General features: G+C 33.7%; 4 protein-coding genes across 6 annotated transcripts; all 4 read right to left on the bottom strand.

Annotated features, from left to right (window-relative positions):
* Positions 1-3,001: 3,001 nt before the first annotated feature.
* LOC132695794 (glycine receptor subunit alpha-2) lies at positions 3,002-5,786 on the bottom strand. The gene is made up of 8 exons (XM_060660259.1): positions 5,713-5,786; positions 5,475-5,661; positions 4,900-5,126; positions 4,581-4,663; positions 4,324-4,458; positions 3,970-4,146; positions 3,257-3,459; positions 3,002-3,203 (listed from the first exon to the last, which is right to left on the bottom strand). Exons 1-8 carry the CDS (start codon positions 5,784-5,786, stop codon positions 3,045-3,047), a joined length of 1,245 nt encoding a protein of 414 aa, XP_060516242.1. The 3' UTR covers positions 3,002-3,044.
* Positions 5,787-5,984: 198 nt separating this feature from the next.
* LOC132695760 (CTTNBP2 N-terminal-like protein) lies at positions 5,985-9,380 on the bottom strand. Its single transcript, XM_060660216.1, has 7 exons — positions 9,040-9,380; positions 8,880-8,981; positions 8,576-8,824; positions 8,073-8,518; positions 7,861-8,021; positions 7,720-7,808; positions 5,985-7,662 (listed from the first exon to the last, which is right to left on the bottom strand). The coding sequence occupies exons 1-7, from the start codon at positions 9,190-9,192 to the stop codon at positions 7,285-7,287; spliced, it is 1,578 nt and encodes a 525-aa protein (XP_060516199.1). The 5' UTR covers positions 9,193-9,380; the 3' UTR covers positions 5,985-7,284.
* Positions 9,381-9,672: 292 nt separating this feature from the next.
* Positions 9,673-11,866, bottom strand: LOC132708781 (major facilitator superfamily domain-containing protein 10). Of its 2 annotated transcripts, XM_060681353.1 has the most exons (6): positions 11,237-11,851; positions 11,015-11,173; positions 10,780-10,962; positions 10,479-10,728; positions 10,252-10,419; positions 9,673-10,104 (listed from the first exon to the last, which is right to left on the bottom strand). In XM_060681353.1, the coding sequence occupies exons 1-6, from the start codon at positions 11,564-11,566 to the stop codon at positions 9,863-9,865; spliced, it is 1,332 nt and encodes a 443-aa protein (XP_060537336.1). In that variant the 5' UTR covers positions 11,567-11,851; the 3' UTR covers positions 9,673-9,862. The 2 variants fall into 2 exon arrangements, with proteins under 2 accessions (XP_060537336.1, XP_060537337.1); XM_060681354.1 differs by lacking the exons at positions 9,673-10,104; positions 10,252-10,419; positions 10,479-10,728 and having other exon boundaries at positions 10,785-10,922; positions 11,237-11,866.
* An 862-nt stretch (positions 11,867-12,728) lies between these two features.
* Positions 12,729-27,075, bottom strand: LOC132708778 (casein kinase I). Of its 2 annotated transcripts, XM_060681351.1 has the most exons (10): positions 26,352-27,075; positions 23,857-23,901; positions 19,698-19,931; positions 19,487-19,635; positions 19,311-19,425; positions 18,815-19,254; positions 18,687-18,761; positions 17,384-17,467; positions 14,670-14,863; positions 12,729-14,611 (listed from the first exon to the last, which is right to left on the bottom strand). In XM_060681351.1, exons 2-10 carry the CDS (start codon positions 23,894-23,896, stop codon positions 14,560-14,562), a joined length of 1,383 nt encoding a protein of 460 aa, XP_060537334.1. In that variant the 5' UTR covers positions 23,897-23,901; positions 26,352-27,075; the 3' UTR covers positions 12,729-14,559. The 2 variants fall into 2 exon arrangements, with proteins under 2 accessions (XP_060537334.1, XP_060537333.1); XM_060681350.1 differs by lacking the exon at positions 18,687-18,761 and having other exon boundaries at positions 26,352-27,073.
* Between the last annotated feature and the right edge of the window lie 95 nt (positions 27,076-27,170).

Below are 27,170 nucleotides of genomic sequence, written 5' to 3'. Positions count from 1 at the left end.
TTCACAGCCAACCGCGAAATATTTTATATATTTACCCTGCAATTCCGCTCTTCGTTTTAAGCGTTTATGCGGCACACAATTCCAATGGATATGCTTTAAAGACTCTAATATCATTATTTCGGCAAAATTGCACCTAACTGTGCCAAGAAATGTTATTGCAGATTAATTCTGGTCGAGGATATTGCGCTCACTGTAATACCACCCCTTTATGTAGATAATCGTATAATAGGACGGTGCATTTGACTTGAAAGCAGAATTGGTCTACGTACGACGACACCACAAAAATAAATTTAGTAATAAGGGTTCACTTTGATTAGCCTTAAGCTAAACTTCACCCGGTATATATATATATATATATATATATATATATATATATATATATATATATATATATATATATATATATATATATATATATATATATATATATATATATATATATATATATAGGGTTTTTCACTTAAAACTCCGCACGCCAATAACTCCAAAACGAAAAGAAATATTTAATTTATGTAAAAAGTAGTCAAAGTGTGGGGTCAAATAGATATTTCTTAAAGTTTAAAAAATGCGACGCCTGCAAAGAGCTGGGCGTCGCGACGCGTCGAAAAATTATTCGATTGCAGAGACTTTGGAAATACGCGCATACAAAAGTACATATTATTTAAAAACTTTTTTGTTATTTACTCAAACTTATTTACTTTACCCGTTTCTAAGTTATACCGATTTAAAGTAAACATTTCTTGATTAATAAAAAATGTGATTAACGCTTATTTTTACAAGTATGCCATGAATGTTAGTTACTATGGCAACCATTGTTATCGCAGTTGTTTTAAGTGCAATTACAAACAATAGATTTCAACTATTTTAGTATGATTTTATTTATTATTTTTTATTGAATTAGTTCTGATAACATGATAAATAAATGAAAAAACAGTAAAATACCTACAAGTTAATAACCAAAATTATTATTGCAATTAACTACATAATAAGACATTTCAAAAATTTTGTTCAAAATTATGTCCATCTGCTCGAACACAACTATCAAAAACTTTTAACAGATGAGCTTGGGTCACTTGTAGGAGAGTCCTTCTTGTGATAGCGGCACACGCTGCACTAATTTTGTTAATGAGATCAGCCATATCTTCGATAGGTTCTTCATAGATAACGTTTTTTAGCCCCAAAGAAAATAATCTGGTGGTGTAATGTCCGGGGACCTCGCCGGCCACCTCTCTCTTCTCGGTTCAAATACCTCGTTACTATTTGGGCATTATGTGCAGGCGCTCCATCCTGCTGTAGTCACATATTGATTCTAGTGTCAAGAGGCACTTCTTCTAATAGTTCCGGAAATGTAGTTTGAAGAAATCTTAAATAGCGATCGGCATTTAAAGTTCCTTCGTAAAAGTAAGGTCCAATAAAGAATCCATTTAATATGCCGCACCAAACATTGATATTAAAAATTCGTTGGTTACCTCTTTCTGTAATCCAACGAGGATGGTTTTCGGACCAAAAACGACAGTTGTATCTATTAACGATTCCATTATTTTGAAATCGACTTTTGTCGCTCCATAAAATTTTCGAGAGAAAATTTGCATCTTGGCTATACAAATCGGACAATGTCGCTAAGAAATACATTCTTCTAGCATAATCGCCTGGTTCTGGTTTATGAACTAGTTTACTTTTGTACGGGTGAAAAGAGTTTCTATGTAGAATTCTCCACGAAGAACTTATGGTAACACCGGTATTTTCTTTTATCTCTGATAGGAATATCTTGGGGTTATTATCAACCTGCTGAATTACAGCAGCAGTATTTTCATCATTTGTAGCCGTCCTGTTCCTATCTCTTTTAGGTTTTATGAAGCTACCATATTCTCTTAAGTTTTTACATAAACTTAAAAAGGTTTTTGCATCGGGGACTCTTCTATGCGGATAACGCCGTGCGTAAACTCTTTTTGCTTCTCTACAATTGCATCTGCATTCTCCAAACACCAGTAACATGTCTACTTTTTCCTCATTGCTAAATTGCACCATTTTCACATAATAATTCTTAGTTTTTTTTTAACCGAACAAATTTGGATATTTCTCGTGACAAAATGTGACAATTTTTTGATACAGCAATAACAACTTACGTTTGTAATTGCACTTAAAACAACTGCGATAACAATGGTTGCCATAGTAACTAACATTCATGGCATGCTTGTAAAAATAAGCGTTAATCACATTTTTTATTAATCAAGAAATGTTTACTTTAAATCGGTATAACTTAGAAACGGGTAAAGTAAATAAGTTTGAGTAAATAACAAAAAAGTTTTTAAATAATATGTACTTTTGTATGCGCGTATTTCCAAAGTCTCTGCAATCGAATAATTTTTCGACGCCTCGCGACGCCCAGCTCTTTGCAGGCGTCGAATTTTTTAAATTTTAGGAAATATCTACTTTGACTACTTTTTACATAAATTAAATATTTCTTTTCGTTTTGGACTTATTGGCGTGCGGAGTTTTAAGTGAAAAACCCTGTATATATATATATATATATATATATATATATATATATATATATATATATATATATATATATATATATATATATATATATATATATATATATATATATATATATATATATTGTCGTACATTTATACTTTGGTTAGTTTAGAACTAAGAAAATATCTTTCTTGAATTATGGCAAAATATTAAAAAATATTTTATAGTTATTTAAGAGTAATTATTTGCCTAATAAGTGCATTACTGGTAATGGTAATACTTTCGTTATACGTATTTCGTAATACGTTCCTTCTTTTAATGCATCTAAAAATAGACGTCATGGTGACCAATTTTGACGTGACGTATTAGATTTAATATTTTTATATTGAAGGTAGAATCCACAACAAAGAAAGCGAAATTTACGCATTCGTGGGACAATAGATAAAAAGAAAGACTCCTTAAATATAAAATCATTTATTACACATTACAGTTAACAATATAATTGAAATTAAGACGAGCAGATAAATATTGTGCTAAACATATAAACGTGGGATAAGAAGGGGTCAGAGGAACGTAGACCAATAAACAATGTTCAAAATGAGGAAGGAAAAGGGAAAAAAAAATCGGGAGAACTGATCGATACAAAGTGCTATGCTTCTTCCGTTGCAGAATGTTGGATATTGAGGCTGACTGACTGTGCTAAAACGCGGCCTTTCCATTCCCTAAAACATGACACAATTTTAAGTGTCCGAGTTTAGTATTAGGTTTTATTCACCCTGTAATTATTTAGTTCGGATATATCTTCGTCGGAATAGCCCTTCATCGCTTTCGTAGCGACCGGTCCCATGTAATTGTTCACGATAGCAAATTCCATTAAAGACATAAATACAAAAACGGAACAACTGGACATCCATACGTCTATTGCCTTCACGTACGACACTGGCGGCAAAGACTGTTGCGATTGAGTATTTTGCGTGGCTAAAATATACATCGATTTTTTTAATGGAATTTAATAATTGCACGCGTGCGTGCAATGGTAAAGTGAGGATTCGAACGGGCGATTTTATAACACGTACCCGTTCTAAAATTCTTAAGAAATTTCGAATGCACCGTAACGGCGATTAATTTCGATTTTTCGGTATAGCCGGGCTTGCAAAATCACCGAAATTTTTGGCGAACCGCACGGTTTGATTTTTGTCGAACTTGAACAACTAATATCGAGGTTATATGAATGAATACTTGATATCACACTCGCTGTTAAAAAGTGATAAAAAAAATCACGAACTTAAAAATTTCATTTGAAAGGTTTTCCGATTCTCTACGCGAAGCTTTTCTAATTTTTAAAGCTAATTTATTACTTAGTGAAAATCTTAATAGGCCATTTTGCCAAAATTCCGTCCAAATTTGCAGATTTGCATTCCAATTGAAAATTTTAAGTTATTAAGAAGAAAGTACATCTTTAAACGACTACATAAATGAGTTAGTTACCTAAAGTTAACAAAGATGTAACACCTAATGTCACTCGGGCAGGTATGGCTTCCGGCTTAATCCAAAATGAAATCCACGACATCACGACGATCAAAGCCGAGGGAATATAAGTGTGAAATAAATGATATCCAAGTCGTCGTCTCAAATTGAAGACAACAGCAAGACATGTGAAATTACCTAAAAGCGTACCAATCCGAAACTCAAATATCAAATTCGCTCTTCCTAAATCTCCACGAAAAGTGAGTCATCAAAGAGATTTTCCTTAATTATCGCAACGAATGTTTAAGTTTCGAAGTCTATTTATACTTGGCAGTAAAAATATTAATCATCGAAATTAGGAAAAATGATAAATACCGGTCGAATACTCGATAGTGCAGTCAGTGGTATAGTTGTTGGAAATATCAAGTTGAGGCAATTCTATTTCGGGGTTTACTACAAGAGGATCCGTCATATTCCATATGAACACCAAATCGTGATCGGTATGAGACACTAGAAAAAAAAACAATTGCGAAATAAAGATTGTTAGACATTTTTCACGGATATCCATATCGGTAGAGTTTTGATTGAAATCGTGATGAACTTATATGGAGGTGGCACGTAATTTTACTTACAACTTTCAATCATCATAGTGCAGATTTGCGTATCGTGTGGGTAAGACTCGAATTTCATGGCACACGATAATACCAACGTCAGTCTGCAAATGAACTAGTTGTCGATCGATGCTGGACTGATTTTTAATAACTAATAGCTAGCAGAGGATCGTAAAATTGATTTCAATTACTAGCCACCAAGAAACAGATTAACTGACGTCTTTATCACCCATTAAATGAAATAAATACGACTAAAAAGAGAGTCCTATGTTTGGAATTAATTTCATATAAAAGTGACGATCCTCTGCTACCTGAGAAAATTCAATTTGGAGGGGCTCACTTGGACATGTAAAGCAACGTTTTATCGTGGTAGAGCCAGAGATAATGGTTGGGTATAGTCATTTCGTGGAAAGTGACGCTTTTGGCGTTTTTAAAGAAACAATCGGGCCTCCAAATGCTGTGCAACCATTCCACGTCCAGTATTCGATATTCCTCGCTCATATTTTCGGGGAGACGTAAACGAGGGTCTCTCCAACTTTGTGCTAAGAAGATGTCCGTTACGTACGTCTGTATAGAAATCGTGCGATATTAAAATCTTTCATTCCCGGCAAATAAAAAGCGATGCGAGCCTACTTAGAAGACTATTAATTTGACAACAACGCATTTGAAAACCTAGCACTACCTAGAGCTACCTGGATATACGTTCGAGGATCTCGCCTTGGCCTATTTTTCAAGCGTTATAATATAGACCAAGTTTCAAGGTGGGAAATTTTGAAAATAGATAGCCACGTCTGCTCTTTATGGTAGTCCCTCAAGATTGATTACGGAATAATTTGTTTTTACAACGGCTGACAAAGCGAATTTAGAGGGAACGGAAAGGACAGGAAAATTAATGATAAAAAAATTTTACTTTACCATTGATTCCTCGTTTATCGAGTCGAGCGAAAGGACTGTGACGTGGAAATAAACAATGGTGGGTTGTCCGTGGTATTTTGGAGCCCTGTTTTTATCATAATGTTTGGGTCTCAGCGGTAATATGTCTCGGAGAGATAAACTTGTCTCGTCCATATAATGTTTTACTTTACTATTGGAATGGTTTCTCCTGTAAGGTATAACCACGTTGCTCAAAAAGTTAAATAATTCAATTACTTACAACGTATGGGTGCTGACCACGCAGGAAATAGTAAATAGAGAGAATAAGACACAATATTTTAAGGCGTGATGCATTATCCATATAACCTCTATTGAGGTATTCGAAACTATCCTACAGACTGACTGTTCTTCCATCACAGATAATTAAATTATTGTATTATAGGCTTAACAGAACAATATAAATGGTGTGCTATACCGGATGTCTTTAACGCGCCAAAGTACACCTAAGGAACGATTTAAAAAAAAAACTCATACTCTTAATATATTGCTTATATATTTCGCTAAGAAATCACATTTATTTTTACAATTTTTTTTTAAATTAAAATCAAAATAAAAATTACAACGCCAACGTGTAGGAAATATTTTTCACTCAGATTTAAATCGAATTATTTTTTGTCTTTCCTGAAACTAAAAAAAATATCAATTTATTTATAATTTATGTTACAATAGTTATATACAATTTCACTGGGATTTTATGTCTAATCCACCGAATTTACTCCCATCTTTTAGAGAAGTGTGGAATATATACACGCTTAAAACTAATTTTGGAAGCATGGAATCCCTTAAATCACTGACAATAAGTTCTCGTTTTTGAAACCTTTATCTACACTGGTAGAATTCCGATATCGTCATAAAAATGGACACAAATAAGAATATCGCAAAATTTTTCACTGGTTTAAAATCGGCTATTAAAAACAAACAATACCGGGAAGCTTATTAGTGATATCGAAAAACGTTGAAGGATTTATACTGGATGAAGTTTGATCTTTGGTTTGTTAAGCGATTAGCGGTTTGATTTTACCCATCGTTCATTTCCTTCCGCGTCTTCTGGATAGACTTAAATTAAAAAGAAGATCGCTGCCTGAAAAACCTTATCCAAAAATCTCGATATTTTAAAGCTGATTTTTTTTACTACTTAATGATAGTATATACAAAACGCTAATGAACGAATAGGGTGTGAAGGAAAACCTTCTACCTTGAGGTAAAGAAAATTTATCCCAAACGACCTAAAATCTTTTCCGATATTTAGAAAAAAAAGTGTAATAATAATTTTTGTCACAATTATTCTATAATATCATATATACCACACATTTTGTTTTACCTTGATGAATACTAATTAGTAACATTTCACCCTATTACAAAGTGCTATTCTCTAGCAATCGAAGAAACCATAATTTATTTACGATGAATGTCATCTTACGTTAACCTTGATAGGGACCCATCTATTTGAATCACGCCGACCGGCCGCAAAATTTTAAGTAACCCCTCGCCATTTGCTTTCAATAAAAAGCAATATACTAAGCGAACCTTCTCTACTTAATTTACACAGGACGAATATTTAAATAAAACAAGTTATTTACAATTTTTTTTAGAGAAACAGATTTACGTCTGAAAATAAATTTACTTAACCTAATGAGTCAATATATGTTCATATATCCTTACCGATAACTGCAAACAGCAAGAATTCGAAATTATTTTTAGCGATTATCACAAGTGGACCTGAGACCCACATCTAGAGCGGTTGTGTGAAATACATAATCCAAAAAAAAACAATTTTACCGCAAATTTGAATTTATGTATTATTGCTAGTGGCCATTGTGACAAACATCTGCTGGAAATCTGCTAACTCTTGCCCTAGCGACTCGATACCCTGACCTGAACGAACGGTTTGCAGCTGTTGAGGTAACTGATCCCCTTCTTTAGGTACCACATTCGACTTTTTTTTCTCTGATTCGCCACTGTCGGGTCTTCTTGAAGCTGCTGTTTTGTTGGGAATGACGGGTTTGTTTGGCGGTATAGGGGGAGGCACTCCTCTAGCTGCCGCGGAACTTTTTTTGGGGGGAGTCTGTGGCGCGGTTTGCTGTTGCAAATGGGGATGAAAACTGGGTTTCGGAACTGGTCTAATTGTGGAAGATCCCTGAGCTGAAATACCCGCGATGCCTGGGCTAAGCTAAAAATATCATTGCCCCCTCGTAAGAAAATATAATGAACATAAAAAAAAAATTACCTTGGCTGAAGGTGCTATAGGAGAAGGAGAAGCTATAACAGTTTGCCTGAGGGCTTGACCAGGAGTAACAGACTGTGCAATTCCAGTAGCTAAAATTTAGCAATTCATTTTATATAACAAGCTATCTATAAACAACTATACTTGGGCCTGAGACAGGAACACTGGAAACTGTAGCAGTAGGTTGAACAACTTTGGCAACGCTGCTTATCATAGCAGTTCCACTATCAGTTAGCTGGATTCTACTTCTTATTGCATCACATTCGGCTCTTAATCTAGCTAGTTCAGTCTCTATTTCCATTATTCTAAAAGAATACACATTTACCATAGCGTGATTGGATTATAAAATATAAAACCTTTGATCTTTTGACAAAAGCAGAGTCTTAAAATTCTTCTTCTCAGCCTCAAATTCATGTGCTTGCTTCTCAAGTTCTGCTTCCATCTGCAATGACTTTTTACTCTCCTCTTCTAACCCTTCAGCCATACTATCAATACGTGATTTTTCCTCAGAAAGAATTTGAGCCAGATCTTCACTTCTTTTTCTTTCTTCAATATATTTTACTATAATCTTCTTTCTCTCTGCTAAAAGTACTAATACTATTTGCTTCTGTCTGGCCCTTTCTTCATCAGCAAGCTCAACTTGTCTCTTGACTTCTTTTTCCAATTTCTTCCTTGCAGTCCTTTCCATTTCCAATTCCTGCCTCAAACGTGTTCTTTCCATTTCCAATCCATAAGTTATGTCATCACCTTGGGCAGTATCATGTTCATGCTTGCATTTTTCTTCTTCTAATTCTTGAATTACCTGCACAAATTAAAATGGTTAATAGTTATCAATGCAGTTCTTGACAAATATGAGAACCTTCTTGTGTTTTATTTCAGCCTCTTTCAAAATGTTCATCATGTGTTGGTTAGCCCACCTCTGCTGCATAGCTAGCTGCTGCAAAGCTTGCAATTGATTTTCTGCTGCAGCTGCCATATCCTTTTCACTTAAAGGTGGTTTAGAAGAAATAGTATCAGCAATACTGTCTCTAAGCAATGCTGTGTAAGGGTCAGCCACTACTGCCGGTCGATACCTTCCCAAATTTGCTACTTGTTTTAATTTTTCCGACTGTAAATTTATATAAGGTTATGGTAGTGTGCTATCCACCATATTAATATTTTACCTTTAATGCGGCAATTGTGATGTCTCTTGCTTGGAGTTCTCCTTCAAAGCAGGTAACCAACTTAATTAAATCATTTTTGGATAATTCCATTTTAGTATTCCTCTGTGACAACAAACATTAAATATAAGTGAGATTAATAAAAAGCAAAGCAGATTCTAACCTTCAAGGTACTACTACTAAGGTTTGTCCTATCCATTTGTTCATATTGTGATGTTCCCGGTTGATTTTCTGGAACCGTTGACAAGGAAGGACCCAAATCAGCGGCAACCCCTAAACCTTTAAGCCAGTCAATTTCTACATTGTTAGTGGCCATATTGCAAAAACACCTTGTTTCCTTAAGTTTTTAAGAAAACATTGCTACAACCGGCTGGCTTTCTTCGAGACAAATAAATAAAACTCGCTACCACTTAACATTGTGTTTGACAAGTTTTTTTTTTTAATTTTTGCTTCACATTTGACAACAGAAAACACTCTTTTAGGTTAATGTCGAATCGATTATTAGATAGGGACATTTAACTTTAAAGTCAAGGCTGTTTTGGGAACAGTCACAAAATATCTCTGGTATAGAACAGGGATAGGAAGTTTAGGGTTAGACAAGCTTTGGCAAAATGCCGAAATATTGTAGTTGAATTTGAAACGAACCACATTTTTAAAAATATCAATCTCCTACCTCGAAAATAACGTCAACTTTTAGAAATAATAATCCATCTTACAAATTAATAATATATATATATATCACATTTAGCCTACTAGCCAACCGACCAAAACTTATCAATGGTAAACGCTTTCCCAATAAACCACCCATTGTTGGGCGCCAAGTTTTGCCAGCGTCGTATTAGATTTATAGTAAAAATCATAGCTTTTATAAAAACTTTATTCAATGTTAAAGGTGTGAGACAATACTGATGTTTGATTATCAATAATATGAACTGGTTAGTAAAATTATGTTTTGAATTAATAATGGGCTAGTCTTCAGGCCTGCATTATTTTCCTTTTGCTGACGGTGACCTTTTTAATGTCAGAACCGGCCATAACAATAAAACAGATCCTATTAGATAAGTAAATTTGTAACCTATGCTCCAGAATGATATACTAGCAAAAATAGGACCTAACGCTCTGGCCAAAGCTCCAAGTGATCTGAAAATGCCCATCACGGTTCCTTTCTGCTGTTCACTTCCATATTCTGAAGCCAAGGTTGTCATACACGGAACAACCATAGCTGTGGCTGAAATAATAATCCAACATTAATCTGAATGGTATTTTATAATATAATGTAATATTAATGAGAAAATAAAAACCAAAAATAAAATCAGTCAAAATTGATTAATACATATTATATTATTATATAATTATCAATTATAAAATTACATACAAACTGCATATAAGAAGAGCCCAATGTAAAGCATAATAGGTCCAACAGCTAAACCAACACATACATAGGAGGGGATTATTATCCACAATCCCAAAATGGCAGTACCCTTCGTTTTATGGGGGGGAATTTTCCTTACGAAACCTCCCTGGAGTAGGGCCATTGTTACACCTGAAAATATGTCATATATAAAAAAGTTGCAAGTATAAGTAAATTTATGGACCCCTTACCAATGGCAAAAAACATCCAGCCCTGTTGCATTGCATTATAATTAAAAACGTGATGTGTTAGGAATGTTAAAGTAAATTCTAAGCCACTATAAATAAATAAATATACAAAATACACTTTTCCCAGTCTTCTAAGTTCCGTGATATCTTTAGATTTAAGGCTACTAACAGCGGTAAAATGGAATAAATCTTTCATGTATATTAAAACTTTGATATTTCTAAGTATTGCTGTTATATTTTTGGCTCTCTTTTCCTAAAAAAATGAATATATAAGCGAAAATGTCACTTAATCACAATTTTATACCTTTGGAAGCGATTCTTGAAAAAAAAACATGAAGTATAGCAAATCTGCTAATGCAAGAAAGGTGGAAAACAAGGCAGGTGCAACAAACCAGTTTCCAGTTCTTTTTGTAGCCCAGACGGTGAATCCAGCACCAATCATTGGTCCTACAATGAAACCAAGGGAGAATGCTATACCGACAAGTGCCTAGGAGGAAAATATTTTTAGAATGATTTATGCTGAATGAAATTCGACATACCATTCCTTTTCCACGTGTTTTCATTGATGATACATCAGTTACAATTGCCATGCTAAGAGAGACATTGCCTTTACTTATTCCACCAATGAACCGGGCAATAATAAAAAACCACAAGTTGGTAGCTAAAGCCCATACCACATAGGAAAGTACCAATCCTCCCTAATGTGTATAACATCATCAGTATATTACGTAAAGTTCATTATTTCTATTTTTTACACTTACCAAACAAAAAATCATTACCGGCTTTCTACCAACGATATCGGAAATACCTCCCACAATAGGAGAGGCAACGAACTGTAAAAAGCTAAACATTGAGCCCAGAAAACCGCCAAATAGCACGGAATTGAATTTTTCTGGGGCCCCAACGAGCTTTTGAAAACCGTAGACTTTACTTGAGAGCCATGAATACAACCCAGACGAATCATTTTCCCTGTAGTAATCTAACAACGATGGTAACAATGGCAATATTATAGTAAACGCCAGCAAGTCTAGCAAAAGAGATATGAAGACTACATAGACAGTAGGATTAACTTTTTCAATTTTGTTAGCCATCTTCGAAGTTCAGGAGTGAAACTGCTTTATTTGTTACCTCATTTTTTTTTAAGAGAGCTATTCCACTTAAATGGTAACTCGGTACTTTAGATAAAAAAATGTCCACTTAGCCACTCACATGTTTGTGCTTATAGGTTAAAAATTTGGAAGTGAAAGTATACATTGTACAATTATAATTTCAAGGACAGCTCCTATGGACTCCTATGCAGCAACACTGTAAAAGCACGAATTGCCATCATTTGAAAAAAATGTATAATTTTTGTTGATATCCAAGTTAGAAAAAAGCAATATACTGACATAAGAAACAACAACTCCGATAACGCTTTATCTAAGGACATATCCTACTCAATATCAAAATTTTTGATTTGGCATATATCTAAAAGTAGGATCGAGGCACGTGGCACTTATGAAATTTTAAAAAACGTGCAGCAAAAAAGATCGCTTGAATAAAAGAATTGGAACTGTTCATTTTAATAAGTTTTCATACCCTCAAAAGTTATTTTAATATATAGATAAGTGAAAATGATTAAATAATAAAAAAGTAAAGTTTCGCTTGATCAGGCATTCTATGTCGGTATTAAATGTTTTAACAAAATAAAGCCGTTTGTAAATATTAATTAAATTGGTTGAGAGAAAAAAAATATTAATTCGCAATATCAATCCAAAATTTCAAATAATCCAGATTTAAACTATTTGTGAACAAGCCAGATTAAATAGGAATATTAAAATATTTTGCAAAAAAAATTGCTAGGTAAAAAATTGGTAGTTTATAATATTTGGAAAATAAGAGTAGAATAATTTATAAGGAAAATTGAAAAATTAACTTGACAATTATTCGTAAGTAGTCAGTCATTGTGTTTGAGAAGTTTAATCCAAAAAACACTGTATAGTTTACGGTTGATAAGAATTTGAGTTGGGCATAAAATTATAAAAATTTGAATCACAATTGACGCGATGAAAGGAAAATATAGCCAAACTTGCTTGTGTGTACGCATTCTATGACTTTGTATTTTTGGAAAGTCCGAAAAGGTGCGTTGTTTTGAATAAACCAATCAAAAAACGTTAAACCCGTAAAGCTATTGGCTAGTTGTTGTTCCTCGTAAATGAATTATTTGAAAAAATGTTCATCTCATTTTACCACGAAAAACACAATACAGCTTCCAAATTTCAGAAAAGTTTATTACCTATAGAAAGTACACAGATGATGCACATATTTTTGTATTTAATAAGGTACAACAGTTTAATACATACACAATTAAAACATGGGATGAGCGGTATAAGTCTTTTAATCGGGAAATTTACTGTTCACTCTAAGAGTATATTACAGGCGTAGTCTACCCAGAGTTTACTTTATTAGTATCAATTTATCACCGAAGGGTTCTGAAATAATAATACATTTCTAATTTTCTATATAATTTTTAATAGCCACAAAAAGTATCGATGGTGCATGTCTGAAAAACAATTAAATTGTTACTAGACTTTCTGCATAACGAAAGCAGTCGATCGATTATCACTTGAGATCAACAACAAAGCAAAATTTCACAATGCTTAAATCACATAACCACTTTTTTTTTTTGAGAATTCCCTGTTCCTATTCATATTAGTAGTGACTGTTAAAAAATAAAACGTAGAATGTAATGGGTGCCTAAAATGGAAAACTGATATTGGAAAGTACCTAGATTGACATCGTTTAAATATATCGATTAAATGAATGTCATAACAAGCTAACTAAACGATAAACTCTGATTAAATTTAATACGAAACTCCTTTATTTACAACAGAATGGGGTCGCTTTCCATATGTTTTGTTCGGATAATACTTGCAACAGGCGTTCAAGGGGAAGTCCGGCAAAAAACCATCTCACAAAATAAAGAAAAAATTTAAAAACGTTAAAAACCGTACCCTTCCATGGCGATAAATAACGCAACACACGCTCCCCTAAAATATAGCAATTGAATTATTTGTTAAATAATAAAAACAAGAAACAAAATTCGGAGATTAAAAAGAAATAATTGCGGCGGAATTTATTTTGACTTAAAGAAATCAACAAAATTTAATTGTACAAAAACGTCATTTGTGGTTAAAAACGAAAAATAATTTTCACGTGATAACTTGGACGAGGCGGTGTCGTCCAACGAGGAGGTGATTTCGTTACGATTATTTCAATTTTTTATACTAAAAACTGTTTTTTTATCGCACGCCCCTTTTTCAGGTATCAAAAATCACATTCTCGGACAAGATAATAAAAACCCGCCATACTACAATAGTTCGATTGGCCAAATTCAAAAGTAACGCAATTTTTTGATGAAGCAACAGTTAACAAAATAGTAAAAAGATTTTTTTTTCCTTTAAAGTACCGGTGCGCAATATTTCCAAATATAATTTCGCTAGAAGAGGAAACAACCCCATCAAAACGCTTTCAGCTATAAAAACGTACGTACGAATAATTAATTTATAATGAAACATTTCTGCCAGTAGTATGCGGTTATATTCTATTTACATACTTGGTAATTTACATTGCTCTTTAAGAAATTTTATTATAAAACGTACTAAAATTGGCCTTACTCGCAAAAATCAACATTCAGCTAAAAACTTTCTCGCGAAAAACTAACGCTAACATGGAAAAAAGTTTAAAACTCGACTACCAAGAATGCACACTATAATAAAATCAAAATTATTTTAATACGAAACGCAGGATTTGGTAAATAAATAATGATATAGTACAAATTGATATTAGCAAGTAAGAATGAGCAATTAATGAATCGATGAAAGAAGTACAGAACCGACGAGTAAGGCTTCTGTAGAACATTCACAGATATGGTACGACTTAATGTAAACTTATACGTAATTAAGGCTATCCTATATTTAGCTATTTATTCCAAATAACAAGGTTGACATTGGTCATCTCAGAAACTAAATCAAGTCAATGTTGCCGCACTGCTGTGACCGCACGGCAACAGTGTGAGGTGTTGGTCGGTCTCACTATACTGTAGTCATTTCGTGCGCAAACCTTTTTTCTTCTTTCTTTTGAAGAAACAGCAACACCTGTAATTATTACGCCGCCTCTAGCGCGTTGCAACGCATCGACCTATCATTTACTCACTTAGTTTCGTCTAGCAACTCAATTTCTTGAGGTTGAGTAATTGGTGTATTACTGTGGCCGGCGGTTGGATCGTCCGCATTTAGTTCGCCATTTGTTGAACTTACAACTTGAACTGAACCGTGCCTATCGGCAGGAGTCAAATTTCCCAGCGTGCTCTGTTTTGAAGCTTCTGGCCAAGCGTTGGTCTTGTTAGTCTATAGTGGAAATATTCAATTAACGATTTCCACCGAATCGAAATTTGCGAATAGATATTATTCCTCGCTGCTTACAATAAAATGTTCCAATGATGATTCATGCAAAAATCTTTTCTTTTAACAAACTTTTTAAAAACAAAAAGGATTAAATATATTCCGTTTTTAATCAAAATTTTAATTTCAACACCCATTTGCAAGTTAACACGTCAGAATTGCATTTAACATTCGAAAAACTTATATAGGTTTGATTATTCGTGGCGAAAATAAAGAATAGTACGAGAGAAACTCAGCAATGCTGCTGTAACATGCCTTAATTATTTTAATAACAAGTCTGGTAAACGGCATTTGAGTTACGAGTTCGTTTTGCACGAAACGAGCGCAGCGGAGCGAGTGCTTAATAAACGAGCCACTTAAATCGTTTTCTACTCGCTTCTGTAAGTAATCGGATGTTTTCGGAGATATTACCGCACTGCTTGAGTTTTGACGTTTGTCAATTCTGACGGCCATGTTGGTAAATGTATTCGTGTTGTTTTACAAAAATGTACCCAAAAACTAAAAGTTGTAGAAAAAGTATACTATGCAACACGTTTGGTAAACTTTTTAAGTAACTCGTTTATTAAACAATCACTCCGCACGTGCCAAATAAAATACCTTACATCGATACACCGATCTAGCTTGCGGAAAGGGTCACACAGCGGATATTTTCGGAAATACTACCGCACGGTTTGAATTTTGACGTTTGTCAATTGTGACTGTCATGTCAGTAACTATATTCGTGTTGATATAAGAAAGTGACCAATTGCTTTTGAATGTATTATCCAAGGGTGGTCATTAACATACAATGCAACAAGATTATTATTATTAATTAGGGTAATTAGTAATTAATTAATTATTAATATTTAATGGTTCATTGTTAAGGTAATAATCTTATTGCATTGTATGTTAATGACCACCCTTTTATAATTCCAATTGGTCACTTTCTTATATCTATGAACATACCATACCTAAAAACTAACGGTCGTAGAAAAAGTATAGTATAGTATAGTATAGTATAGTATCACAGTGCCGAATAAACTCGTGACTCAAATGCCACTTACCACACTTGTTGCATAATATACTATTACCAAACGTGTTGTACACTATACTTTTTCTACAACCGTTAGTTTTTGCGTACATTTTTGCGAAACAACACGTATACATCCGATTGTTCCTCAACTCGTGCGGAAATGTCCGAAGTGGTACGAATCCTTGGGAAAAGAAACGTAACGTAAAATGACACTGTCAGCACGATTGGTGTATAAAGAAGAGAGTAGAAAGACAATTTTTACAGCAAACCACACCAGACCGGACCAAATTGACAGCTTCCAAAAATCTTCTGATATTTCTAAATACCAGAGGCAACTAGATGCAATAATCCATGATTTTTCGTATTTTGTGAAAACGGAAGGCATAATTTCGATGGGAACTAAAAACCACCCTAACGGATTAAACATATGGTGTTTAAATTAATTAATAGTCACTTAATTAATTCAAAGAACTACTACAAAATGAAATAGTCCGTCTCTTCTTTGCCAATTGGCGAATAAGAAAGAAATAACAAAGCACCCACAATAACACATAAGAGGAGTGCGAGAAGAAGGAATAGACACCTTAACAGATATAACCTTAGTAACCAAGCAGAGAAACGGAAAGCAAAAAAATTTGTTATCTATTGAAATATCACTTGTTGATGACAACTAACTTCATTTTCATGGCAGTTCTACTTCACCTGCTAGAATTTTAGAACTGAAACACTTTATCAGGTTTTACTGGAATTGCTAGTTGTAAACCCTTGGTTTTTATATGAGTTCATAAAGAAAATATATAAATATAAATATAATCTAAAATGAAAATAAAAATGTAGGCACTGCTAGCCTGCGTAAGGTTTTATTACAATTGGTATATTGGTATATATATATTTCACTTTTTGCTTATTTAAATGATTTTTTTAAATATATGTAACGTTAAAATGGTGTGCATTTTGACACTATTCAGATTATTTAAAAAACCTAAAAGTTTAGGTATCATAAACCTTTTTCAAAACCACATTTATTTTATACCCCTAGCATATCGTAGTAAAACTTTTTGAACGCCACACATATTTGCCGTTATAACTTGGAAAACGCCCATATTTACACGGCTACTTCAGACTCAATTAATTTAATAATAATATAAAAATTTTAAATATTCCAAGTGTTTAATGTAAGGCTACATTAGAACGTTTTATGAAATTATATTTTAATAAGTAAACATCACAAGTCTCTTTCTAGCAAGCAGTATGCAACGAATACGGTATTCAGATATTAGGGCACGGAACAATAAAGGGAAACGGAATAAGAAAATACCTCTTCAAGTCGAGATATCAATAGGAAAGCTTCTTCTTGCCACGAATTGTCCTTTTTATATGAAAACATTGAAAACGATATTAATTCTACACGTCGCTAATTATATTGAGCGCGTTTAAACGGTTGCAAATATTACCTTATTCGGTGCGGCGTGCCTTTCTCTGTTTGGCGATATAACCACGTCATGAGCAGTTGTCTGCAAAGAACCTACTGGTGTACTCTAAAGAAAGAGAAAAAAAATCGCTATCAATTTACTTCTTAAAGGACGAGCTGTGATAACTACATCTACCGAACTGAAATTATGCTTATGAGGCAAATTCTATTTAGAGTGAGGCAGGTAGTAATGGGAATTGTTTCCTTTGTCATACACGCTAATAGTAATGGCGGAAAATTGCAATACGAAATTCTCTATAATTATTTCTTACATTTTCTACCTGCCTGGGCAAATGGCTAATCATTCCAATCGTTTAGACTTCTTTGAAGAAAGTGCTTGTGATATATTTTGACTAATATTATTAATGATTCTTTGTTGAATATAAAGGGCAATGTATAATATAAAAGTTGGGTCAACGTTCAACCGTGCTAGAACTCGGAAAAATTGGGTTTTTATTTTTTATATTAAAAACGGTATTTATTCACAGTTAATGCAATAATAAATTAGTTTTATAAATTTTTCCCAATAAATCATTTTTAATATGGAATTATTTAGAAAACAATTTATCAATATTCAATATTCTTAATATCTTAATATTCTTAAATTTAATTTTCTCAAATAAATTTCTGTTATTCGAAAATGCTTTACCTATTATTTTTTATTTGGAAACGGTTTCATGAATACTACAATACAAGACACAAAAAAGTTTCTAAGTAAAAACGGCTACCAAAACTTGTGTAAGTTGTTCTTTAAATTTAATTACGAACAATGACTCTGACTCTACCTCTAAAAAAGATGCAGAAAGTGTGTCTTAATCATAATAATGATAATTACCTTATTTTTCTATCTCTTCTTGTTTTGAAATTAACAACTCCCCTCAAATTTTTCGCATTTGTTTTGAAACACCTCATATAAACGGCAAAAGAAAGTTTCTTTTTTAGGTAAATAAAATATATGTTGTAATAGGTGTTCAAATAGAAATGTGCTTTGGTTTTCGGGGAGAATTTTATTCAAAATATAAATAAATTAAGTATTTGATTGCATCATTTGTATGATGTGTTAATAACATAATATTTGTGCGTTTCAAAAGAAAATTTTAGTTTTCTCCATCTTTTACGAAACAAAAAATATTGACTAGTTGGAGAGTAACACAACAATTTCCATTACTAGCCGTCTTTTTCTATTGTAAAATATTGCCTCATTTTTCTATTTCCAGTTCATTGAAGGCGGAGAGCAAATAAATGCCATATTGCGACATGATTCTAGCGTCAGTTACGATAAATACCTTATCCGATTTGGTTTTAATTTTATTAGAAGGCGGGGCGTTCCGTATTTGCTGAAGTATATACACGTTAGGGGGCTGTATTGAACAAAATTTGACATATAAAGCAAGATCTTCTAAGTGGCGCTTACCATTGTCTTTCCGGTCCAATCGAATTCCCCGTCATCCACGTAACCTTTCTTATTGAATAAACTCGTAAATAAATTCCTTAAATATTCATAGTCGGGCATTTCGAAAAAATCTAATCTCCGCACGTATCTCAAGTAAGTGGCCATTTCTTCCGGGTGATTTTCGCATAGGGTATCGATCGGCGTCGCCCTTTTGGTGTCGCCGATTTTCTGGTACCGTTCTTTGAGGGTGTCCGCTTTCAACCCCTGCCAAGGCAGCGAACCCCTCAGGAAGTACATAAACATATGACCCAAAGCTTCCAAGTCATCTCGGCGGGATTGTTCTTTGCCTAAATGAGTGTTAATCGACATATACCTCGCTGTGCCCGTCAATGACTTGTGTTCTCGATACGGAATATGCTTATTCGTTTCCAATTCAATATATTCTTTTGCTAAACCAAAATCTGGAAGAACATTTAATTACGCACAAAAGAAATTGCCAATGCGAAAGTTGTTTCACCTATAATATGAATGATTTTTTCCCGCTTTGTACTTTGCCTGCCGATTAAGAAGTTCTCCGGTTTTACGTCTCTATAGATAAGATGCCTGGAATGGACGTATTCAATTCGGTGTAGCTACAATTTATAAATCGTTTTAATTGTCAATTAGACTACCAAGGGGCGAAATTAAACTCACTAATTGTATTGCGATCATGAGGACAGTCTTAAGGGAGAATCTACGTTCGCACAAATCGAAAAGGTCTTCAAGGCTGGGACCTAACAATTCCATTACTAAAGCGTTATATTTCCCGCACGGTCCAAAATAATGCACTTCCGGAATACCGTCTGTAAAAACAATCTATGAGTAAACCGTAAATGCGAAAAACCCACGGATAAATATATATTACCATGACTGCCGAGCAATTTGTAAAATCTATATTCTAAATGAAGCTGGGGCGCTTTTGACTTCATGGGTTCCAGCTTGATGGCAACATGCTCGTTATTATAAAGATTCCTGCCTAATCGAAGTTCTCCAAAGTTACCACAGCCTATTTTTTTACCCACACGAAAATTCGGACCCACCATCAGCACACCCGAGCTGGAATTCACGCTGTGTCTCGTATTGTGAGACTCGCTGGCACCTAAAACGATTAAATATTTATAACAAACAAAATGAAACGGTCCGAAGGTTGGTACGTATCGATTTCTTTTATAGTTCTATTATTTATATAGCTGGAGGCTCTTGCAAAAAAGGGTAAACAAAACGTACCAAAGAAACGAAACGGCATTATTTGAAATATATCGCGGCCTATGGGACATGGTATACCAAGAGAGTTTACAAAGAAAAATTAAGCAAAGAAAAACGGGTCGATGTGTATCGGTTCGAAAAAAATTAACAAGTTATTTTTTTTTTATTTACAAGGTGATTCAAAAAATTATTATACATATAAAATTACAAATTTCATCTGCTTCGCCACCAAAACATTTTTTATGTACAGAAACTTTTGAAGCTATGAAGTGTTGATTGCAATTAATGAGAATTATTATTACCATGTTGATTACAAAATCACGAATAATAAAAAAATTCTGATTAGCCAAATAAGTGCCGCGACTTTCTCGGACTTTTCAAATTATAATGGCAACCCTGGTAATTTTAAACCGGAATTAATACTTCCGGTATAAAGGCATTCGTAAATAGATTACGGGGAAAAAAATGACATTTTTCTGGTATCAGAGTAAAAATATTCTTTAACCACGTGGCCTTCAATCAATTTGAAAATTTGACCGGAACTGATTATACAAACACAAAACTTGGGTGTTAACATTGTTGAATAAAATGCGAAAAAATAACGTTGACAAATAATTTTAATTATCCAAATTAGGCAAAGAAAAGCCCCGACGTTTCTGGGATTTCCAGATTATAATGGCAATCGTGCTGACATTTACGGGTATTGCAGATTATAACGGTAGTTTTAGGCCGGAACTAATACTTCCGGTATAAAGGCATTCGTGTATGGATGGGAAAGAGGACGAAAGAAAATTACATTTTCCTCGTGTCGGATCAAAAGTCGCATCCTCTTTATCTACATTCGCATCGATCGAACTGGGAAACAAATTTGTTTAAAGGAGGGAGCAATATAAAGTGAAAATCGCTAGGAAAATGGCAATTTATCACTGGATAGACATTCGACCTGACTTCTAGGTGTCTAATTAAAATTCTTGAAAAAGCGCCACGTTGGTCAATGACGAAGAAAGTTATGGCACCGTCCGAGGACAAAGCCTAATAGCACGAACCGCATTGCCTTTAATTAACAACAAACGATAGAATTTTAAACACATCGCAAAGCCGACCAATGCAAATTCGCTTTATAACTCGTTCGAATGAAACTGACGCTAACATTTTTTTTTACGAACAACCCTTTCGTCCGTCTACATGCCAGTAGCTCGAATTTAAAATAGGTACGTGAGGGATTGTCAAAAGGGGTGCGTGATATATCAGACCAAAAAAGCGACCCCCTATTTTCAACGTTTGCCAGGAAAAGCTAATTATGTGTCGTGGGAATAACTGAATTCCGAAAAGCTCTTTCGGTGATTAGAGACGCGTCCGTAAAATCAAAAAATAGCAAATTAAATTTAAATGAAATCGCTAAATAGGTCACAGCAACATTTTATTTATTCCTAAATACCGGAGATCCCAATAATGGCAACGAGGTTTGGTATTGGCAAAACGAACGGTAATAGAAATTTATTTGTCCAAAAAAAGACAATATAATTTCATAAATTACACCACAAATCAAATTTTGACAAAAAGGACCCACTCTCGATTTTAATAAGCGTTTACCAACAATACCTTTCTAAAAGAAAAATGTTAGCGAGAAGGCCCTAGAGTCTACAATCATCATCGACGCTGGAAGCGCACTAATATATCGCATTACTATTAATTATACGAGACCCAGGCCCAAATAGATGGTAAAGTCTTAGGAGTTTAAACAAATACTAAATATAAATAAAAATTGCTATTGAATATTTAAATTAATTATTCTAAAAGTAAATTTTGTTCTATAACTAATTTAGATTGCAATCTTGATTTTTTAAAACGCGGTTTCAACAAAATTGTTAATTCAAATTCAAATCTTTGTTGTTCAATGCTCTTTGCTCTATCTCTGCAGCGAAAGTGGTGCGGTGTTCGAACGTTTTTGAAAAAAAATATCGATAACTCCAAAAGAGCTTCAAGCATTTTAATAACATTGAGGTGATTAAAAAGGGCTTTTCCTGGCCTGTCAATTGTCAACAATACGATCTTTTACGTTATTGCTATTAGATAGTGAAAAGGGCCCATCAACGCAGTGCAAACCGCATCTCCATATCCTTATCTAAAATATGAAAAAAAAGGACAAAAAACTCAAATAAAGTTGATTTTTATAAAACGTTATATTGATATTTTAAATCCAAATAAAATGTTATTTCAGTTTTCAAATTATATAGTATTATTAATTAAGTTAAATCAATAACTTGGTCACTAATCGATTTTATTAACTATTGACTACTTATTGTATTTAAGAATGAAATATGAAAAAACATTTAAGATAACTAATAATTAAAAATAATAAATAAAACATCTCCTTTGACAGAAATCATTCATTTATAATAATCAAGATTGCCATGAAATTTTATCTTCATCTGACAAAACCACGGATAATAGAGATATATTGGCCCTGCATGTGCCGTTAATACAGGAACTTACATAGCAACTATGAAAAAAAAAGAGAAAATCATTCCCTTCTTTATGAAACTATATTATATATTATATTATACGGGCAAAACACTAATACGCATCATGGATGGCGTTGTTTGATGCTTGTCAAAGTCTCTCGGTTACCGACCGTTTTAAATGTTAGAAATTCACGTAACATTTGAATTGTCTTACTGTGGTTGTGTTTATTTCTTTAAGAATGTCTTATTTAAACCGGAGTTCATCGCAATCCATCGCGTAGAGCAAATAGTATAAGATAGATGGGAAGGCCCCCATTATTGGCAATGTTAAAAACCGTATACGAGTTTCAACGCCTCTAGTGTCCATTCATGAAAACGGAAAACGCGCGGGCCGTACGGTTCAATTCTATACAAAGTTTGAAAGGTAAAATGTGCAAAAAAAATTATGCCGAAATAGTTTTAATTTTTATCTTATTAAAATATAAATAAAGTGCTGTTATCCTTTACAAAATACTGTAGTATTTTCAGTGACGACACTGACAGTATTTTAGTACTTGGACACATATTAGAAGGCATTCGTAACAGCATACGCGACCTTCCCCATTTCAATTTTAAATATCGTTTGGTATCCTAAATAACAAATTGAGGATTTATTTGACAAATGTTTACCAAAATTCAATTTTACTTTAGTTTCATTTTCTATTATTCATATTTTGGGTTAAAATAAAGATGTTAAGATACGATTTTTCGTACGTTCCTCGGTCCTTACTTGACTTATCTAATTCAAGTCATGTCGTTGCATTTTTTTTAGAAAATGACAAAAAAAAATCCGCATCTATTTCAGATCACAGAACAATGTGTCAGACGTGGAGAATAATTTACTCAAAAGCCTTAAACAGTAAATATTTGATAATAGCATTATTCACTATTGTTAGTTTTTTCAATTATTCGACGATCTATGTGCAAATTTGTTTAAATTATTAGGTTCCCCAAGCACACGCCAGTGCAGGTATATGTACATTAATGTATTTATAAGAGACGAAATTTTTTTGACACAAATAAATTGATAAAGAGGCCAAATTTCGACTTTGGTTAATTTTTCCTATGGTTGTATTATTTTTCTTCTAGTTTTATTTCCTTTTTCATATTTTTCTATATTTTATTTTATTCTATATATACATTTTATCAATAAAGGCCATTGATTATTATTATTATTATTAAAAACCCGTTTTAGACAAGTTATAATTAAACAATATATTATATTATTATACGAAATAAGTAAACATAGAAAGTGTCGAAGAGATACAAAAAACGATGGGAAAACTTATATTTCCGATATAAATAAAACCTTACCGCGGTGTTTCGAGTTTTTCTTCTGATCCGTTTTGTCCATGTTTCCTGAAACGAAAAGTGAAAAAAACTGATTAATATTCGAATCCTCACAATACGTGAAGGGTATTTAAAATTAGACTACGACTGGAAGTGGAAAATTGCGAGAAACATTAAGGAAACGAATCATACCCAATCAAATATTGTTGATTTGAAAACCGCAACCTAGACACAACAGAATAATGACGGCCCTTACTTATAATAAATGATAGTTTTTTTCTAGGAAATATGGGGGGAACAAAAACAATTTTCTACATCGTAAAATGGAGTTTTATTTATTACCCCACGAAGATTCAAACAGCTCTCGTAGTGGGGTCGCCCTTAACTGCGGTATAAGGGAAGGAACGCAGCAAAATAGAGCAATAAAAACCACCCAAGAACGTTACTGGCATATATTTTTCTGTATCTTTGACATCCTAAATTTGTGGACAGATCCAGGGCAAGGACGAAAGAGATGGAAAAAGGAATTACGGAAGTTACCTACATCGGCGGCATTTTCTAGGCAGGCAGTTTCAATCTTTTATAGGCACCGTATATTTTTCAGATCAATTTGGATAATGTTATCTATCCATCATTCATTGCCGAACTATTTACATAGGTTCTGTTTAAACATGAATTTAGCTCAAGAGTAAAAAAAAGAGTAAAAAATCGAAAAATGTGATGACTACGTATAAGGGTGTGGGTTGCGTCACAGATTAAGCAACTGAAATCCACAGATAAAGCCCAGTTAGGGTAATCGTCCCAAAACAATAATCGGTTAAGATTTATGTAAATATAATTAAGTCTAACGACGATCCTCAAGGTCCTTCGCAATTTGTTTTTAATAGCTGAACGCATACAAGGTGATTTTGAACGATGACGACTGAAGAAATCGAGCGAGAAATTTGCTCGCGACTTTCTCAATTTGGAGTAATAAAGCGCAAATTGATTGAAAATTAACTAGTGCGTTGATGAAAACGAAAACTCACAGTAGGTGTAAATATCAATCGGAAAGCTGCTGCGAGCAGCTTTATTCAATAATAATAATAATAGTTATACAACAAAAACCGTCTGGAAGCGAATCACTTCGGTGCCTCTAAATAATAAAAAAACCCTAGTAAAGCGAGATCCCATTCGAATATTTTTAGCTGAATCGATGCAATACGGAAAAAGAACGTTATAAAATAATCTGCCAAGCAGCTTGTAATACAAAACAAAGCTTAACGCTGAATGGATATGCGAGTATCGATCAGTCGCAACAAATTTAGAAACAGCTGTAAGGATATATTTTGTTGCTTACTGTGTAAAACGATGACAACACCTGTTCGGATATAATAAATATTCTTAGGGTTTCGCATGTCATTTTTGCAATGTAAAGAAGCCCGGTGTAATTCTGCAACTTTCCAAATTGATAGCCAACACCACGAGTTCTATTTTTAACGTTGCCGATAGTTCTATTTTTACGAACAATATAGACTTTTTTTTTAAAACAATATAACCTCCATCTGGTACTATAACACACTTACCCAGTGTATTATAAAAGTAGCCGGCGGCTATTTCGATATGCCCGTATACATAAAACGAACATTTTTCGGTACACACGGTATAAAGTCGAAATTTACTTCGTTATTTAAATAAACAAAGATAAACTCCTTTTTAAAAAATCAAGTCGCTGTAATATCAGGATCGTCACACTGGCGTAACGGTTACGTCAGTACCGGGGCTTTGCAACAATTGTAAAAATACATTTTGAGGAAGTTTTAAAAACATAAGACTCGCCGATGAGCGCTGATTGCGATAAGTCTTATCTGTTGGCGCGATTGTTCATTGTTTGGTACAAAGGTTTCGTATTTGCCGAAGAGAATATCGCGGACTGATACATTAAAACGTACAATATCGAAAAAATAAATTTGCACTATGCAAAATGTTTCAATTATTCAAATTCGTTTCTGATATAGGTGTCAATCAGCTGATTCTCGCTGCTAGGAAAACGCAAAATTCTTGTCGTCTAAGCGACACTGACCAATGCTATATGGTACGAATTTAGAATAGTAAAGTAACAACTATTTATATAACGAATACACTTCAGTGAAACTATGCGGATGACAAACCTTGCTTTTAGAAGCCGTCCAGTGTTCCAAAATCAATTTTATCTAACATCGATAACTTAAATTTCACCGAGTTTTAGTGCTATCAATGTTTCGCATGTGATCCTGATAGATATGCAATGGAATATAGGAATTACAATTGGATAAACAGGCAAATGCAAATAAAACGACTTAGATAAAACAAAGCAAATACACTTATCGGAAGAATAGCGAAACTTAAAGAGTTATCGATAGAACAGTAGTCCAAAAAAAAAAAGAAATCGCATGTACAGAATGTATGTTAATCGGGGTTGTTTCGGAAAATAACAAGTCTGCACAAGTTTTGGGACCAACACAAATAGGAGAGGCTTAATATATTTTATTAGCACTTACCTATACTTTTGTCGCGTAATTAGATGAGTACCACCCGGCGAAAGCAAACTGAAGAGCAGGTTTTTGAACTAAAGTATTGTCTTAAACATTAATCTTTTTGGGTATATCACATTTTGATCTATCACAGTCATTTCGAAAATATCAAGAACAAAGTTGTTTCTGGGGCACTAAGCAGTAACACGAGTATGACGATTTGTACCGGAATAGCAACAAATACATCAAACTAAAACTGATTGCAAACTGTCTCGAGTTTAGAACTTCCCTTCAGGTGTCATTTCAATCCCATATTCCGTGATTAGATTGAGAACGGCTTGAAACGCCATTACGCACTGTGCCGGCCAACGTCATTTATCAGTAAACAATTCATCAAAGTTTACGACGAAATTCAATAAAATGCACTTAAATAAACACAAGTGGACATCCACTACACAAATCTAGCCTAAAACGTTCATCCTATGCTAAGAAAACACCATATTCATACACTCTTCTTTACGGACAGTCTGCCGTGCAATTGACTTTTGGGTCAAAACATTACTGGGCATGCGCCGAACTCCCACAAAATTCCCAATGTCATTCGTCAGCGAAAAATCCGAAAATTTGATTTTTTTCATTCTTTGGCGAAACTTTTCTTTAGCAAACGCTTCTCGTTTGTCTCGACAAACATCGTTTCAAAGAGAAAAAATCGTTCCACAGCCTTCTATAACGACAAACCCTAAGAATTTACTACGAAATGAAAGGTGTGGTGAATCATATGGTCTGTTGCTATGGCGACGTTTAATTAATAACATTTTGAATATTCGCGCGCATCATAAATTCCAT

The sequence above is a fragment of the Cylas formicarius genome, unplaced genomic scaffold (genome assembly GCF_029955315.1).
Source record: "Cylas formicarius isolate icCylForm1 unplaced genomic scaffold, icCylForm1.1 PGA_scaffold_12__32_contigs__length_19106922, whole genome shotgun sequence".
Taxonomy (NCBI): domain Eukaryota; kingdom Metazoa; phylum Arthropoda; class Insecta; order Coleoptera; family Brentidae; genus Cylas; species Cylas formicarius.
This window is presented reverse-complemented; position numbering and strand designations above follow the sequence as displayed.

Bases quoted from the DNA above. Each gene is read 5' to 3' on its own strand.
- LOC132695794 (XM_060660259.1), bottom strand. From the start codon at position 5,786: ATGCATCACGCCTTAAAATATTGTGTCTTATTCTCTCTATTTACTATT. The intron at 5,127-5,474 runs GTAAAGTAAAAT...ATTTCTATACAG, and splicing joins CGATAAACGAGGAATCAATG to ACGTACGTAACGGACATCTT. The intron at 4,664-4,899 runs GTGAGCCCCTCC...GTTCATTTGCAG, and splicing joins ACGTTGCTTTACATGTCCAA to ACTGACGTTGGTATTATCGT.
- LOC132695760 (XM_060660216.1), bottom strand. From the start codon at position 9,192: ATGGCCACTAACAATGTAGAAATTGACTGGCTTAAAGGTTTAGGGGTT. The intron at 8,982-9,039 runs GTTAGAATCTGC...TTGTTGTCACAG, and splicing joins TTAGTAGTAGTACCTTGAAG to AGGAATACTAAAATGGAATT. The intron at 8,022-8,072 runs GTTTTATATTTT...GTATTCTTTTAG, and splicing joins CTTTTGTCAAAAGATCAAAG to AATAATGGAAATAGAGACTG.
- LOC132708781 (XM_060681353.1), bottom strand. From the start codon at position 11,566: ATGGCTAACAAAATTGAAAAAGTTAATCCTACTGTCTATGTAGTCTTC. The intron at 11,174-11,236 runs GTAAGTGTAAAA...TATACACATTAG, and splicing joins CGGTAATGATTTTTTGTTTG to GGAGGATTGGTACTTTCCTA. The intron at 10,963-11,014 runs GTATGTCGAATT...TTTTCCTCCTAG, and splicing joins AAACACGTGGAAAAGGAATG to GCACTTGTCGGTATAGCATT.
- LOC132708778 (XM_060681351.1), bottom strand. From the start codon at position 23,896: ATGGACAAAACGGATCAGAAGAAAAACTCGAAACACCGCG. The intron at 19,636-19,697 runs GTAATATATATT...TTGTTTTTACAG, and splicing joins CAAATTGCTCGGCAGTCATG to ACGGTATTCCGGAAGTGCAT. The intron at 14,864-17,383 runs GTAATATTTGCA...TTTCCACTATAG, and splicing joins GGCACGCCGCACCGAATAAG to ACTAACAAGACCAACGCTTG.